This window comes from Carassius carassius, chromosome 26, assembly GCF_963082965.1.
Source record: "Carassius carassius chromosome 26, fCarCar2.1, whole genome shotgun sequence".
Taxonomy (NCBI): Eukaryota; Metazoa; Chordata; class Actinopteri; order Cypriniformes; family Cyprinidae; genus Carassius; species Carassius carassius.
In genome coordinates, this window is record NC_081780.1 from 12,437,739 (window position 1) to 12,454,972 (window position 17,234).

At 36.2% G+C, this 17,234-nt stretch overlaps 1 protein-coding gene across 1 annotated transcript in view; it reads right to left on the reverse strand.

The window, feature by feature from the left end:
- The window catches only part of LOC132105829 (proline-rich transmembrane protein 4-like), a 31,101-nt gene extending 22,965 nt beyond the window's left edge, over positions 1–8,136 (reverse strand). Inside the window, exons 1-2 of the mRNA XM_059511256.1 lie at positions 7,883–8,136; positions 86–1,211 (exon numbers count right to left, since the gene is read on the reverse strand). Coding sequence (XP_059367239.1) covers positions 86–1,115 — 1,030 coding nt within the window. The 5' untranslated portion in view covers positions 1,116–1,211; positions 7,883–8,136. The remainder of the gene's footprint in view (positions 1–85; positions 1,212–7,882) is intronic.
- Positions 8,137–17,234: the final 9,098 nt, after the last annotated feature.

Sequence of the window (17,234 nt, forward strand, 5' to 3'; positions counted from 1 at the left end):
GGATGGGTCAAATTGTGTACATTTTTGCTTATCTTAGATCATATGCTTGGGTTGGAAGTGAAAAGACAATGAGGGGTAGACTTACCTCCTGCTGATAGTGAGGGAGTAGGATCTGAGCCAACTCTTTGCACTCTTCTCTTTTCTGATGGGCTTGTGGTCTGCTCTACCCACGAAATTCCATCCAGAGCCTTGTCAGTGGTTTTAAAAGGTGTCCGTTCTAGTTTCGAGGCCATGTTTGTTGTCCTTAATGTGTTTTGTCCAGTGTTAACAGTGGTCAAAGGTTGGGTAGATACTTCTGGTTCTGCTGGTGTGAGGAAATGTGTGGTTTGAAATGAAGGTATCGTTAGTTGTGACATTGTTGCCTGAGTGTCTATGGGTATAGTTTGGTCACTGTAAGTGTTCATGGTTTCCGTCATCAGTTTCAGTGCTATAGTTTGCATGATGCTGGTATTCTGAGCAGTGGATACAGTGTATGCTTGTGTTGTGAGTTCTGACATTGTTGACGGAGTGTCTGTGGGTACAGTTTGGTCACTGTAAGCGGTAATGGTTTCCATAATCGGTCTCAGTGTTGTAGTTGGCGTGGTGCTGGTACTCTGAGCCGTGGTTACAGTGTATGCTTGTGTTTCTGGTTTAGATATCATTGTTTGTGGGGTTTTCGCTGTGCTTTGGCCATTATTAGGGGGCCAAAGATCAAGATCATAGCTTTGATAAAGTTTAGAAGGTTCTGGTCCATCTTTTTGTGGCAGTTTAGCTGATTTTAAAGGCAGCAGGGTGCCTGTCTGGACAGTGCTGCTTTGAAGTTCCTCAAACGAGGTTGTGGTCGGCTGGTATTTTGGGCTTAAGTCCTTCGAAGATAGAGTATAGTCTTGTGTGGTTGTTTCTGGGAAAGCTGTGCTCACCTTTGTAGTAGCAGACCCTTTAGTGTCACCGAAAAAAAGTCGTGATCCCAAGCCAAAGAATGGAATGTTAGATTTCAATGTTTCAAAGTTGGGCATGCCCCATCCTTTGGAGCCTGCCTTGGTCTGGGTCGTCGGTTTTGGCCCATATTCACTGAAAAACCCACTGACAGAGATGAAGAGAGAGAATACCACAAGAGTCCCACGCAGAAGAAGCATTCTGCCCCTCTTATGTTGTCACGGACCACTGCTCACATGGTGTCTGAATTTCCGAGGAACGCCCACAAGATGCACCAGGCTTCTCCTGCAGATAACCTAGAGATGCAATAAACATTTATATCCGGTTAGTTCCCATTACACCTGTAAGAGGATCTGTTTAAGTTTAAACCTTTGAGCCAAACTCATATTTTTCTGCTGTCCCAGAGGTGGCCTCAACTCTCCATCGACAGAGCAATTATAGAAGCAGGGCTCTTGAAGAATACTAATGTGAGACTAGAGGTCTGTTTGTGGCCGTGTATGTATATATGGGGGTGGTGTAGTAGGACGTATAGAGGCTGGTTTCTTTGTGGAGCTGTGGGCTAATTTTGGAGTATAAAGCTGATGACCTGTAGCCTCAGTGAGAGGAGTTGAATTTGATGGAATTTCTCTCGGAGTGAGACTTGGACTCTTTTTTTCTTTCTTTGCCACCCCCGCATCCCTCTTTCTCGCCCTCTCTCTCTCTCTCTCTTGTTCACTTTCTCTCCCCCTCACGCAATTGATTTGTTCTCGAAACTGCAAAAACTCTCTACTCTCCCGCTGGGGATAACATCAGTTGTTTTTGGTCAGCAAACAGTGGCATAAGTATTATGAAATTCTTTCATTTCATTTCTTTCTGTAACCCCATTGTGTCTCTTCCGTCTCTCAATGCCATCTGTATCACAGAAATGGTCTCCCTCAAGAGTCTTTTTAAAGATCTCACAGCTTAATGAGGTTTGCTTACTAGATTAAACCAACTAACTGGCTCTGGGCAAATGGATTTAAAAAAGACTGATGGATCTCAAATTTGTCTTTGTAAGAAAATCCAAAACATCTGAACATCTGAAAATGTGATAGTTTTTCTACAGCATTGTTTGATGAATAGAACCTTCAAAAAAAAAAGAAGAAAAAAAGAAGAAAAAAGAAGCCTTGTAAAAAATGTCTTTACTGCTTACTTTTGATCAATTAAACGCATCCTTACTCAAAAAATAAGGATATATATATATATATATATATATATATATTAATTTATCCAAAAAAAGAATGGTCCAATCAAATAAAACATAAAATATTGTTTCCATGTTACATTGAAAAAGCAAGGTCAAGGCCAACATACTGAATTATAGGATGCAGTACCCTGTAAAATATATTGTGCTTGTACACAGCACATTTTGATATCCAGCTATTCTGTGCATACAGAACATCTGCTTACTATGCATAGCAAGAGCAGAATGGTAGTGTCAGAATTCAGAACTGCATACCACCATAATACTCTCACCATTTCTGATGTCTCCCACCATTTTGGAAGCTTTTTTAACAAGCGTAATCTTTTCACAGGGGGCGCAGTTGAAACCTGGCTGAGTCATAGTCATTACCGTCATCACTCTCAGACTGTTTGCTCATTACCACACACCACCTGCTTTGAGCGAATAGAGTCCCGTCTTCTACAACCTCGCTATCAAAGACCACATTACTACAGGCCAGATTTCTCCGAAAATGTATCAGATGCCAGATCAGTTGATTTGCCAGCCCCTGGGTTTTTCTTTCACACCTTCTGAAATGTTTTAAGAACAGTTTTGTCTGAGCTAAATGCCTCAGTAAGTCAGACCCCACAGGAGCTTGTTAAACAGCATCACAAACGCTACTGTGCATGTGTCAGAGTCAATGCCAAAGAGGAAACATAAATGACTGTATAGCACTGATCTTTACTATTAGACCCCCTTCTTTTCTTCTTTCCTTGTCTCTATCATTTCTCTCTCTCTCCCTTCACTCTTTCATTGTCATTTTGTTCTACTGTGCGTGGCAAAGAAAGGGCCTGCCAGAGCAGGATGTAATCACTCAAGCAGAAAAAGGGAAAAAGCGAGTGCTCGAGAGCTAGTCCTGATTTAACATCACACATTTATTCCTAGCCTGAAATCCCTCCCTTGTTGAGTTTTTATATTTGAGTTTTTTATATTATTATAGATCCTTGACCTTCACCGTCTGTAACAACCCCCCCCCCCCCATTAAAACTTAATTCTTACTCCTAATCATCCTAATAACAATTGCAATTATCATCCAAACTGTCACAATTGTCATTTTTACTCTAATTCAGTGGTTCTCAGATGGTTTCGTTTCAAGATTTTGGATTTTGGAGGCCCAACGATACAAAATCTATTTTTAAATATAGTTTTATACTTTCAGCAGCCTGTTCAGTTTGGCATCTGCTTAATTTCTTTCACCAAGTGACAGATTAATTTTATTTGTCAAAATACAGATTACAGTTGGATGTGCAACAGATTTGACTTTGCGAGAAGAATCAGGATTATTGGTTCCTGTATAACTGAACAATTAAAAGTTAATATGCATCTGAATGATCCATTCAAAGATGTTTAATAGCTGCTGCGAAAAACATAAGCCAACAGCAAATTTACAGACACAAACACATTATGTAAAGTTATACAAAGAGATTTAAAAGTTGTGTATTTTGAGTACACTGCCATTTAAATGTCTGGGGTCAGAAAGATTATTATTATTATTTTTTTTTAAAGAGGACTTTTACGCTCACCTAAGCTGCAAACCTTTTGAAATGAAAATATTTTGCTCTCCCTTTAAAATGTTTGTAAGACTAGTCATTTTGCTGTCACACCTACAGTACAGACCAAAAGTTTGGAAACATTACTATTTTTAATGTTTTTGAAAGAAGTTTCTTCTGCTCATCAAGCCTGCATTTATTTGATCAAAAATACAAAAAAAAAATTAATATTGTGATATATTATTACAATTTAAAATAATTGTTTTTAAATTTATTATACTTTAAATTATCATTTATTTCTGTGATGCAAACTGAATTTTTAGGATCATTATCACATGATCCTTTAGAAATCATTCTAATATGATGATTCATTATCAAAGTTGGAAACAGTTCTGCTGCTTAATATTTTTTCAGAACATGTGATACTTTTTTAGGATACTTTGATGAAAAAAAAAAAAAAAGAAGAAGCTGTTTTTAAAATATAAATATTTTGTAATAACAATATACACTACTGGTCAGTAATTTGGGGTCAGTATTTTTTTTTTTCTTTCTTTTTTTTTAATAAAATCAATACTTTTATTCAGCAAGGATGTGTTAAATTAATAAAAAGTGATAGTAAAGAAAATATATTATTAGAATATATATTATTAGAATTTTATTTTTATTTTGAATAAATGCAGTTCTTTTTAACCTTTTATTCATCAAATATATTAGACAGCAGAACTGTTTCCAACACTCATAATAAATCAGAATATTAGAATGATTTCTAAATGATCATGTGATAGACTGGATGTTACATGTGACACTGAAGGCTGGAGTAATGATGCTGAAAATTCAGCTTTGCATCACAGGAATAAATTATTTTTTTTAAAGTATATTCAAATAGAAAACTATTATTTAAGTTGTAATAATATTTCACAATATTACTGTTTTTTTTGTATTTTTGATCAAATAAATGCAGGCTTGATGAGCAGAAGAAACTTCTTTCAAAAACATTAAAAATAGTAATGTTTCCAAACTTTTGGTCTGTACTGTATATACAATTGTATTTTATTATGCGTCTTTCAGCATTGTTTTTCTAGCTGTCCACAACCATGTTTGGACCCACCAGTTGAGAACCACAGCCATCGCCATCTTTTGTAAACTGAATTTTTGATCCAACGCATTACTTAATCAATGAGAGGCAAAATAGTGATTTCACTTGACCAGATGAGAGAGGACCTGAATGAACCCATCAGAGAAGGTTGTAAAATCAGAGGGTTAGGGTCAAAATATCCTTCTTTCAAATATATGTGTTTAAAGTAGGTCTAGCGCTGAGGACCCTCTTAAGTGGTGACGGATCGACCCATCATGATATCAATTATTTTAACAGGCCTCTAGACGTGCATGATGGCTGTGGGAATCATTGGTTCATGTCTTTATGAAATCAAATAATTTATTCACCGAGCCTTTCTGGATCTTATCCTATAGACAAGATGGGGGAGGGGATATTTATGACCTCCAGCCATAAAAAGCACAGGGTTTTCCTTTAAACACCATCTAAAGGTTTTTACCGACAGCGAAAGCCATTAGCCTAACCTTAACCTCAAATTAACCCAACCATGAACCAAAGCAGCCATGGTCTGGTGTACCAAATGCAACTTAGTCCTAAACAAAGAACATTTAGTGTGGTTCATCAAAAAACACAGAAATAGAAATCAAACTTAATCCTAGGCTACAAAGGATTGAAGTAGTAAAATAGCTTAAATCAGGATTAAAGACATTTAAGTCTAATTAAGATGTTTTAGAGTCATTTTTAAGATGTTCTTTCTTTTGTGTATTGTGGTTGAAAAACATCACAATGTCAATAAAACCACACCATCAGTAGTAGAGCTGTAATCGACAGGACCTGAGCCTGAAAGATTTCGTCCCGAGCCCGACAAGTACATTTTGATTGACAGCTTTTTAAAAGCCCGAACCCGTTTACAGCACGACATTATTCGAATGTACGCACGCACACAGCTCTTTTACCTTTTGTCAAGAATGAGTCATTTATACATGTTTTAACAATTTATTCATGACTATCGTAGGCTATAGGCCACTTGGAAGTTGGAACAAAAAAATAAAATAAGTCGTAACATCTCAGTACTCTAAATAGGCCTAGGCATAGGCTCATTTAGCCTATTAATAGGTTAACGCACCAATAAAAACGAGTCTTTCTTAAATAAAATTAAGATAAATTCTAAATTAAGATGGGTATCTGGCAATAACGAAATTAAGATAAAGGCTCTGCCGGATTTGCTTTGCCACTAGCAGGTGAAATTTAATAAAATAATAATGCATAATGCCAACATTAGCCTATATACTCTGTCTACATTATGCATTTAAGACTCAATTAATATTTAGTTATAATTTGAAAAACCTTTACTCACCAAGATAAGGCTAGGCCTACATGTTTTTGTGGAGGAAAATTATTAAATCCACATGGCTTCAGCGGGTTCCTGCGCTCACTGATGGTGCGTCCAGAAATATAACCCACTGGCTCATTATTCTCATTATAAACATGGTTAAAACTTTTCCACACCTCCGACTTTGCTTTAGTTGCTGGTGCAACCAAAACGTAATTAGCAGAGGCAATCCTCCATTTCACCTGCTCAGCATACATTTTCGCATCTTTTTCGCCATAAAATCGAAACACATCACATGACCACTCATTTACCCCGTAAAATGATATAAATTAAGCCTGAACCCGACCAAACCCATCTTGTCCCCCGGGTTTGGGCAAAGATCTTCAGCTCTAATCAGTAGCTGTATGCTAGGTTTATTAGATGCATTTATCTGTATTATTATTGACTCACATAAAAAATACTTAATTGTTTGAAAATCAGTAGTTTTGGTGTCATATTGAGCACCCATTAACTGTAACTACAGTAGTCAACTGGACACAATAACATCAAACCAAGGGAAAAGTCCAGTTTTTACAGAATCCCCTAAATCACTTCAATCGACCGGTGTTGTTATTGTGTTGTTATTTTACACAATAGCTGGGTTTCCATCAAAAGTGGCAAATTTTATGTATGGGCAAAACAGGAATAATACATTTGCGAACAAGCACTGTTTCCATCCAACGAGACAAAGGGAACAAAATCGTCACTTTCTGATAAACTGGGATTATACGTCACTACGAAAAGTAGGAAAAGCTACTGAATATAATAATGTTCAGAAACCACCTCAAGCGAGCGTTAAAACTTTTTCGCGAATTCCAGTATTTTTATTCGAAATTAAGCGTTTCCATCACTCGATTCTGATGCGCTACTTCAAAGTGCGCATAAAAGCAGGGTGATGGAAACCCAGCTAATGTTTCTCCTCCCATTCCCTCACACTGCAAAACACTGGGCTCAATACTGTTGAATCCATGCACGTTGCACACAATAATTTTCCACATCAACAGCTCTCTGCGTCCTCATGGTTGTCAGTCACCACAGTGTTCATTAACAGAATGTTATCATGTTGCAGGCCTGAATGAATCAATCCATTTATGTTTAGCCTGTATGTGCATTGATGAATTATATATCTTGATTATAGTTGTTTGCTCCCAGCCATCAACCATCAATGCTGGTTGTTTCATTGAATCCCCTGCTAGCAGTATCAGAATACACACTCAACATACTCCAAAATGTGATATCTGATGTGTCTGTCAGTCAAATTCTTTAATTTGTTTAATGATGTTAATCAATGTGGTCCAAACAACCTGTTGACATTTGTGATTCTTTGCCAATTTCACTGTATTTTCCCAATGTTGCAAATGTTTTTCACCATTTTCTGTCTTGGCACATGCACAGTGCTGTTGCTCGGAAGTCGTCAATTACACTAGTCTGTGAAAACATGATAAATGACCTGTCACGTTAATGTTTTTGTGGGCTTCTCTCTTCAAGCATCCGGATCACCTGATTATCTCAAAACGCACAGGCTGCTACGCCGGCTGCCTTCGCCATGGTTACCAAAGGAGCAGAATGCGTCTGAAACGCAGAGCTTTTTCATATGTGAATATGTGAAGAGGTCTGAGAAGGTACACAACCATCCGTTAAGCACAAGAAAGAGCACGAGCCGTGGGTATCAATGAAAAATACAAATGTTTATGGACCCGAATCACCTGACTGAGATTGTCACATATATAGTATACCTAAAACAGGAACCAGGCTGTAGCTTCTACAATGAAACATTTCTGGACAGATGAAGGACAGAAGGAGAAACTTACCTTTCTCCCAGTGGAAGAGAGTAAACAGAGAATCCAGAAGAGCCAACAGCACTCCACTGCAGGAGAGCGAGATCTGTCTCTCTGTGCATGTGGGAGAGAAATCGGTTTTGGTCGCACACTCTCTCTCTCTCTCCCTCCCTGTCTCTCTCTCTCTCCCTCTTCCTCTCTCCTCCCCTCTCCCGCTGCATCAGTAGTCTAGTGTAGGATTCAGATGCACAATATCTGGTCACACATCGCTGAGCAGATTGTTAGAGAGCAGAGAGCAAGCACCGTAGAGCAGGCAACTGTCATGAATTAAGGGTCCTACAGAGATGAAAAACACACGTTCAAACACATACAGTGAATACATATGCACACTGGAATATACCACTACCAACATCTATTTTTTTCCTCACAATTTTTAGATATTCTTGGAAGTGCATAAATAGTTATGTACAATTATTTCTTGTGGTCTTATTTAACATATTTAACTTATTTAAGGTCATACAAACTGCATGCATAATAGCCATTCAGCAAATTAGTTAAATAAATACTTAAATACTGTAATATTTCAAACGTAATATTTATTTAAAATACATTTTATATATTTAAAAGTAAAATATCAATTAGTAACTTAAATATATATTTTTTTAATAAATTATCAACATTTCTTTTAATTATTTGTGACCATGGACCACAAAACCAAGTAGCACAGGCATGTTTGTAGCAATAGCCAACAATTGTATGGGTCAAAATTATTGATTTATTTTTTATGCCAAAAATCATTAAGGTATTAAGTAACGATCATGTTCAATGAAGATATTTTGTAAATTTCCTACCGTAAAAATATCACAACTTAATTTTGGATTAGTAATTTGCATCGCTAAGGACTTCATCTGGAAAATTTTAAAGGTGAATTTTTGTCAATATTTAGATTTTTCCCCCTTTAGATTCCAAATTTTCAAATAGTTGTATCTAAAAGTTGTATCTAAAAAAAAAAACATACTTGTCTATTCTGCTTTCAGATGATGTTTAAATCTCAATATAGTCGCTTTTAGACATCCAGAAGTGCACAAATAGTTTTGCAGTGTTAGAAGTTAATTTTAAAATGTACAAATACCGCATATTTTCTCTTATTGTCATAAAAAGTGAAAGTAGGATAAGAGTTAAAAAACATAATTAATAATAATTAATAATAATTAATTATATTTTATTAATTTACTTATATTTTTAAAAGTAGAAATATTCCATTTAGTGTATCAATTAGGGAATAAAAACCTGCATGCACAATTACACAAGAATTAGAAATAGGATTTATACAAGAGTTAGGAAGTTGAATATTTAATAACGATAATATTTAAATAAAATATAGACTTTAAATAAACTAATATTGTTTTGATAAATAAGAAACTTAATTACATACACATAAATTAGCAACTTAATTTTTTATTCAGATTGTGTGTTAAATACCCTAACAATGTAAAGAAACTCTGTCTCTGACAATGATAACAAAATGTTACATCACACTTCAGCCCACAAGCGTCATGCTTTTGAGTTGAATTGTGCCAAACTTCGTCTTCTTGTCAATGGAACAGCTTATCTCTGATGACAATCAGAGGTAGCCAATAATAATCCATTCTCAATGTTCCTCCTGGGAGAGAGTATATTCTGGGATATCACAACCTCTCTGATCCAAAGGAATTCACTAAATTTAGAAACAATCAGAATTGTCCCATCCAAAGGAAACATAATTTCCTGATAGTAAGCTCAACTTTGTTCAACTGGATGGAGCCAGGGAGTCTCAATGCCAGTTTGACCATTCATACAGTAGGCACAAACACACATTCAACTATTTTTTACCATTTCACTTATGTTCCAGATCAGTACTGTACATCTCATGAGAGCAGGGGTAATGTTTTTGAGAACAGAAAGAAGGTGAAGTGTACAGCTTTGCTGAGGTTTGGAGAACATGATGATCATCAACAGTCCACGATATACTATAGCACTCAAAAAACATATGAGGAAAACTACACAGTTAAAAAAAAATCTGTCATTGTTTACTCATGCTCATGTCGCCCCAAAACTATATTTATAGTAGTATAACTATAACTTCCGTGAAGCACAAAAAAAGTATTTTTTTTTTTAAATCTCAGGTGCTTGTTTATACAATGAAAGTCAGGGGCCCAAGTATAGTCTGGACTGCAACATTACTCAAAATATATTTGTGTGTGTGTGCTAAAAAAGAAAGTCAAAAGAGGTTTGGAACAACTGGAGACTGTGAAAGTCAGATTGAGTGTTTTGGGTTCAAGTTAGGTTTTTAGTACATAATCTGCACAAAACATCGAAAAGTACATCCCCTTGATGTAATGACATCACATTCTGACTGTGGGCAGAAAAGTGGTTTCAAAAGGCCATGTGTTATTAAAACATAGCAATGCAATCTCTCAGCCTTCCTGGTTTTCTATAAAAAGTTCAACAATTGTATTATAAGACACTTGCCAGAAGCAAGACACCACTGTCCACTTTTCATATTTCTGCAAAAAGCCACTTGCTCTGGAGGCCCCTTCAAAGGAAATCCATTTTTAAAATGAGATAACTCCATAACTCAACTGCACAGATGAAAAATGTGTAGTCATTAAGCTCAGCTCAGCAAACAGGCTGATTCAGGGCCTACAGTTACAGAAAAATAAAATGGTTTTCCATTTAGCGCAATGTTCTTTTACTGAATCTGTTTTCTTCCACCAATTCCATGGTTAAATATTTGATTACAGTTGAAATGGTCGTGTTACATCAAAAATCACATTTCCATGCACTGGGATGGTACATAAGCCCATGCTCAGACTCCATATTGTTGTGTCTGACTGCTTGAGCCGCTCACTGAATAGACTAAGGTGGGCAGGGTCCCCCTCCTGACCCTGTGTGTTTTATGTTCACCCACCCCCAGCATCCGGAGGAGCTCACAAAGGTTGCCTCTGATAGAGATAAGTATCTTTGTCTATAGGGAACAATGAATCCTAACGGTCTGCATTAACAAAGCTAAAAGACACAACTTGACTTTAATGTGCAGTTTTCCTTCCTTGGTCATCCAGTTAACGGATGCATATGAATGTATATATTGATCGAACACACACAGCTAGATATATCTCTCTTCCAAAACCCACTCTTTAAATAGTGCTAACCTGCAATTGTTATCTTTAAGAGCTATTAATTTCTACCTGATTTACACCATAGTTTTGTTGGTATAACGTAATGCATTTACGTTATGATATGTTAAATAATGAGAAATGTTGGCTGCATCCAAATATTCATCTAATAAGTAAAAATGTAGTAGAATGTAGTATGTCCGGATTACATTCACTGTATATAGAAGACTTTTTTAATGGTTGTGCAGTGCTTATTTAAAAGAAGTACCTACTTAGAGAATATGTGATTTCAGATGGAGCCTTTGGCTCTGATGCTGTCTTAAAATCCTCCTGGAAAAATCCTACTTCAAAGTCAGGCAAGTCTGAAAAATACAAGTTTCCCATATAAAAATGTGATAAAAAATATATAAAAACTGTCACTTATGCATGGAATTTGTGCATAAAAGTAAAACGGCACAGACAATTTAGATAACTTTGACTGGCGACTTAATTATAAAATATTTAAATATATTTAAATAATACGGTGTAATTAAAATTTTTCATGAATATGTGTGCACTGCCTGGCAACGGTCTGCGAATTCAAGTCCACCTGGGAAGTTCATGTGTTTATGTGCTTAAATGTCAACCTTACGTTGTCAGACGCATTAAAATCACTTCTTTAATGTAAAGAATGTGCATCAAGTGAGTTTTTGCTGTATGTTTTTAATAATGTAGTCACTGTAAACTGAATCATTATACATTCTTTTGTAATTGTACAATACGATCAAATTTTGTACATGCAACAAAGATAATTTTACAGTAAAGGAAAAATATATAATTTTCAACCTTAGATGCTGCATCCATCGTTTTCTCCATGTTTTCTCACTGGCACGCCCCCATCTTGGGAAACCAGGGTTTAAAGAAAACTCTAATAATTCCAACTTTGCTGTGCCATTCATGTGTGCTCAGGTTGTAAATACAATCTTTTTGACATGACTTTAGGGGATAGTTCACCCAGAAATTTGTCATCATTTGCTCACCCTCATGAGTTTCCCCACACAGAAACAATAACTACATACATGTCAAATCAGTCGCTTTTGAGGATGTGTGACAGTTAGGATCCTGCCTATGTAGGCAGTAATAATGTATGCAAATATTTCTGAAAGCAATCATGAAAACTAAAACAGCACCTGGCTGTCATATGCACTGAACATTAATTTATCAGGGTGCAGATAAATGGAGATTTCCTATGAGACTTCAAAACACATGCTCACAAACATGCTGTCGTTGCTTCATCTTCTCCTATTCATTTAGGCAACATGCAAACTAGCACCTCATTGGAAAGCTATGGAACCTTGTCTTCACCAAAAGATATATATATATAGAGTACAGACGAAAAAAGTTTGGACACACCTTCTCATTCAAAGAGTTTTCTTTATTTTCATGACTATGAAAATTGTAGAGTCACACTGAAGGCATCAAGGGCTATTTGACCAAGAAGGAGAGTGATGGGGTGCTGCGCCAGATGACCTGGCCTCCACAGTCACCGGACCTGAACCCAATCGAGATGGTTTAGGGGTGAGCTGGACCGCAGACAGAAGGCAAAAGGGCCAACAAGTGCTAAGCATCTCTCGGGGAACTCCTTCAAGACTGTTGGAAGACCATTTCAGGTGACTACCTCTTGAAGCTCATCAAGAGAATGCCAAGAGTGTGCAAAGCAGTAATCAAAGCAAAAGGTGGCTACTTTGAAGAACCTAGAACATGACATATTTTCAGTTGTTTCACACTTTTTTGTTATGTATATAATTCCATATAAAATTCCACATGTGTTAATTCATAGTTTTGATGCCTTCAGTGTGAATCTACAATTTTCATAGTCATGAAAATAAAGAAAAGTCTTTGAATGAGAAGGTGTGTCCAAACTTTTGGTCTGTACTGTAATAACTTATTAAATATAATAACTTTTTTTTCACAGCTGAGATGTTTTTTCCCAGAAGTGTGAGATATAAACTCAGAATTGTGAAAAATCACAATTACCATTTTGTACCCGAGGCAGTAACAAAAACACAACTGTAAAATGTAAACTCAGATATAAATGCAGATATAAACTCAGAATTGTGAGTCTCAATTACTATTTTTTTTAATGCTGTTGGAAAAACTCATAGATATCAGTCAGCAGGGAGAAGAAATTTTTAGTAACCTGTTAGACTGCACATGGGCCTATTTGAAGGAGGCGAATGATAGTGTGTGTGGGCGCTTCAGCAAGTGCATGCATACATGATTAACGGCTATGTAGGCGTATTTCTTTTCACATCTGTTTTAAAAGTTTTCCTTCTGAATTGATATGATATGGCCTGTATGCTTCTTTCAATTATGCCTGTACTACTGGGTGGATGTTTCATTACATGCAGTTCTAATATGCAAAGAAGAGTATTAACTAAAGCAATGTAAATCCTTCTGTATTTTGAAGTAGTCATTTGCCAATAAGAGTTCATTGAGCATGTTGAAAACACTGAGAATAAGAAGGTCGCGGGATAGTGTAAAGCATTGGGTTCTGATCAGCAGCGGATGCTGGCACGCAGGCAGATTATATTGGATTATTGTGCACATGTTTAATGCATCAAGCCCTGTTTACCCAGGGGGCAAAACATACAGTGCAATAATCCTGAATTTGTACTGGTACAATGCAAAAATGCCAAAAAAGCCAAAGCTGCATGGGTGAGAAGAGAAAAAGAGGAAGAAACGAAAAGGAAACTGTGAACATTGCACAGAGGAAGGCCGACCCTAAACAGTCTCACTGGCCCCAACCCTGAACAATACTTGCCTACTGAGAAACAATAGAGAGGGAGGGTCTACTGGACACAGTGTGTCCACCCTAGCCACCCAGTCTACTTCTTGTTTTACAGTTTATATGAGATTTTAATCTCCAGCACCTTTTTTTTTCAAGAGTGGCACTTGTACACAGACATACTGGCATTGAGATGATTGAAATAACAAAGGCACAATTTTAGCTACATTAGAATACACACACACACACACACACACACACACACACACATATATATATATATAAGTGACAAAGTTTTTATAAAAAAGCACTGTAGCGCAAATGTAAGATATTGCTGCCACCTTGTGGGACAGAATGGAAACTCGGCTAAGGTTTGATTGACGTTTGTTTTATTTTTAGCAATAAAAAAAACAACTTGCAGAAGACCGTCTGTGATGTGAAATCCATGACATCATTATCAACATTTACAGTTGTTGCCAACTTTCCACAATATATTCATAACTTTATCAAATACATTAGTGAATTAAATAATTTTTTATAAAGTCAATAAAGAAACACGCGTTTAAACTACTGTAAATATTATTTTGATTGTGGTGCTACTTTTTAAAATACATAAGTGAATTAAATACATTTTTCTAAAGTCAATAAAGAGACACGCGTTTAAACTAGGCCTACTGTAAATATTATTTTGATTGTGGTGCTACTTTTTAAAATACATAAGTGAATTAAATACATTTTTCTAAAGTCAATAAAGAGACACACGTTTAAACTACTGTAAATATTATTTTGATTGTGGTGATACTTTTTAAAATACATAAGTGAATTAAATACATTTTTCTAAAGTCAATAAAGAGACACGCGTTTAAACTACTGTAAATATTATTTTGATTGTGAATCGGTCATAACTATTTTTCACTTGTGATGTTTACTACATGTTTATATACACAAGTAAAATTTAGTATTTGTTGTTCAGTGTGGCAACCTGTTTGCTGAACATGCACGTGCATGTATGCTGGTTTAAAAAAATAACCGTCGATCTTAAGACGTCGACAATAGGTAGCCTATTTGTTAGTCATTTAAATGTTACTAAGCCTGCACTTAACTGCCTTCGTGTTGTTATAAATATATAAATCAGCAGAATAATATTTGTTTATCGTTAAATATTCTGAAAGTTCAACTAAAGGATAAAAACCAGTCAGGAACGCTACAATAATGCGAAAATTGTATCGGTCCTCGGTTGATTCTCATACAAATAAGAGTAAAGTGATGAAAACGGCTGGAAGTAGCGACATTTGGATGAAAAACAGGACCGCCTTTGAGTACCTGAGTCGATCGACACTAGAGTTGCGACGTTCGCGAACGAACCGATTCTTTTGAACGGCTCATAAACATGAACGATGGGAGCCGAGTCGCGGCTGGAGGGGAGCCGTTCTTTCTGTCGTTCTTTTTTCCTATGCGTGTTTCACACAGATGCACACAAATGAGCTCCTCCGCGAGACAGAACAGTTATAGGGGGAGGGGCGCACCCAGCGCAGGCCAACCCTTTATAGCGTGATGATATTAGGTATTAGTTGTGCACGCATCCTTCACGTGACTACTCCAGTGGAAAAAACCCTGCATGCCTCTGTCATTGGGTAGGAGCGTTGAAAAAAAGCTGTTTTGCACAGACATTCATTGCAGCCCACTTTGTTATTGTTCATTGACTTGAAGTGGCTGATGTCCTATTTGCAAAGTTTACAGTAGTAGTAGTATGTAGACATTTCCATTTTATTTATTCTAATTTTATCTACTTTAAATATTTTTTGTTTTCTATCAAAATGTTCTTGTGTGATAACAATGTTCTTGTGTGGAAGTGTTTGTAGTAAAAGCTGTTTTGCACAGAAATTCATTGCAGCTGGCTTTGTTTTTGATGTTTATTCGTGAGTAGGTATTGTATGAATAACATAAGTCAACGTAGCTTTACACACACACACTTTGTACTAAAGGTAAATCCAAAATAGTGATGTCACTGTCTAAGCAGAGGGATTTGTGCAACCCTATGGAATATAGTCCACACATGACAAATGAGGTAATAATCAATATTTCAGAATAATTCAAACTCAGATATTGGTGTGTGATATCTGAGTTTTAATTATTTGACTACAAATCTCACCTCATCATTCTTCCCAGTGATTATTTCCAGGATAAACTGAGATGCCCCCAAGCTGGCTTCTTAAAACTGACTAAATATTTAAAAGAGCCAAAAGAGCCGTTCTTTTGAACGGCTCTTTGAAAGGAACGGATCGCGAAGATCCGGATCCCCTCAAAGAGCCATAAATCCCATCACTAATCGACACCTGCTCAAATGACTGCAGACTGGATGGAAAGTCAAAGTTGGACATCTTGGAGATCTCCGCAGCACAGTCTGCTGCTGGTGAGTGTTACTGCACTTGAGAAGACTGTATCAAGCAGAACTGTAGCCAAAAGGCACCTTCATTTGTCAAAATATACAGTAAAGGTTAATAATTATAAACAATAATACAATCAGACACGTTTACAGTAATGTGTGCAATTCTTTGAATTCGCGTTTGAAGACTTCTGAGCAGTTCTTTAATAATTAACGTTATTTAATCCACATGAAGGTAATTAAGTTACCATCATCAGACTGACACATGACAATTTGGATATCAAAAGAAAAAATTGTCAAGGACAAAAAAAAAAAATTACCATATATGAGCAAACCCTATATATATATATATATATATATATATATATATATATATATATATATATATATATATATATATATATATATATATATATATATATATATATATATATATATAAAATAAAATAATCTGTGGAAAAAGTTTGGTGTATGTAATTGCTACTGAAGCGGAGAAAAAGAAAACCTTAAAATGATATCTATTACAATTAAAATCAACAGACACAAATAGTGTAGGCTAATAAAACAGACACTTCAATTTGGATGTTTAGTCTGAAAGAAGACTAGTTATGGAAGCAAAATATGAAAATCATGAAAAAATGTTTCCTGCCTTAAAATTCCCAGCCAGTGTCATCACCAGTTTCAGAAGTCAGAAGTCAGAAAGAGCTTTATTGCCAAGTATGTTTACACATACAAGGAATGTGTTTTAGTGTCACAAGCTTCCAGTACACAGAGACAACAACAACACACAGATATTAAATAAGTTGTAGGTATGTACTAGGATTAAGGTTAATAAATAAGTATAAGGTTATTGCATATAATTGTATTGCACAATGGGAGAACATTAACTGTTCATGAGGTGGATTGCCTGGGGAAAGAAACGGTTCTTGTACTTGGGTGTCCTGGTATTCAGTGCTCTGTAATGCCGAGCAGATGCCAAAAGTTCAAAAAGGAGATGGCTTGGATGTGAGGGATCCAGAGCCATTTTCTGAGCCCGTTTCCTCACTCTGGATGTATACACTATTTGTTTCTAGACAA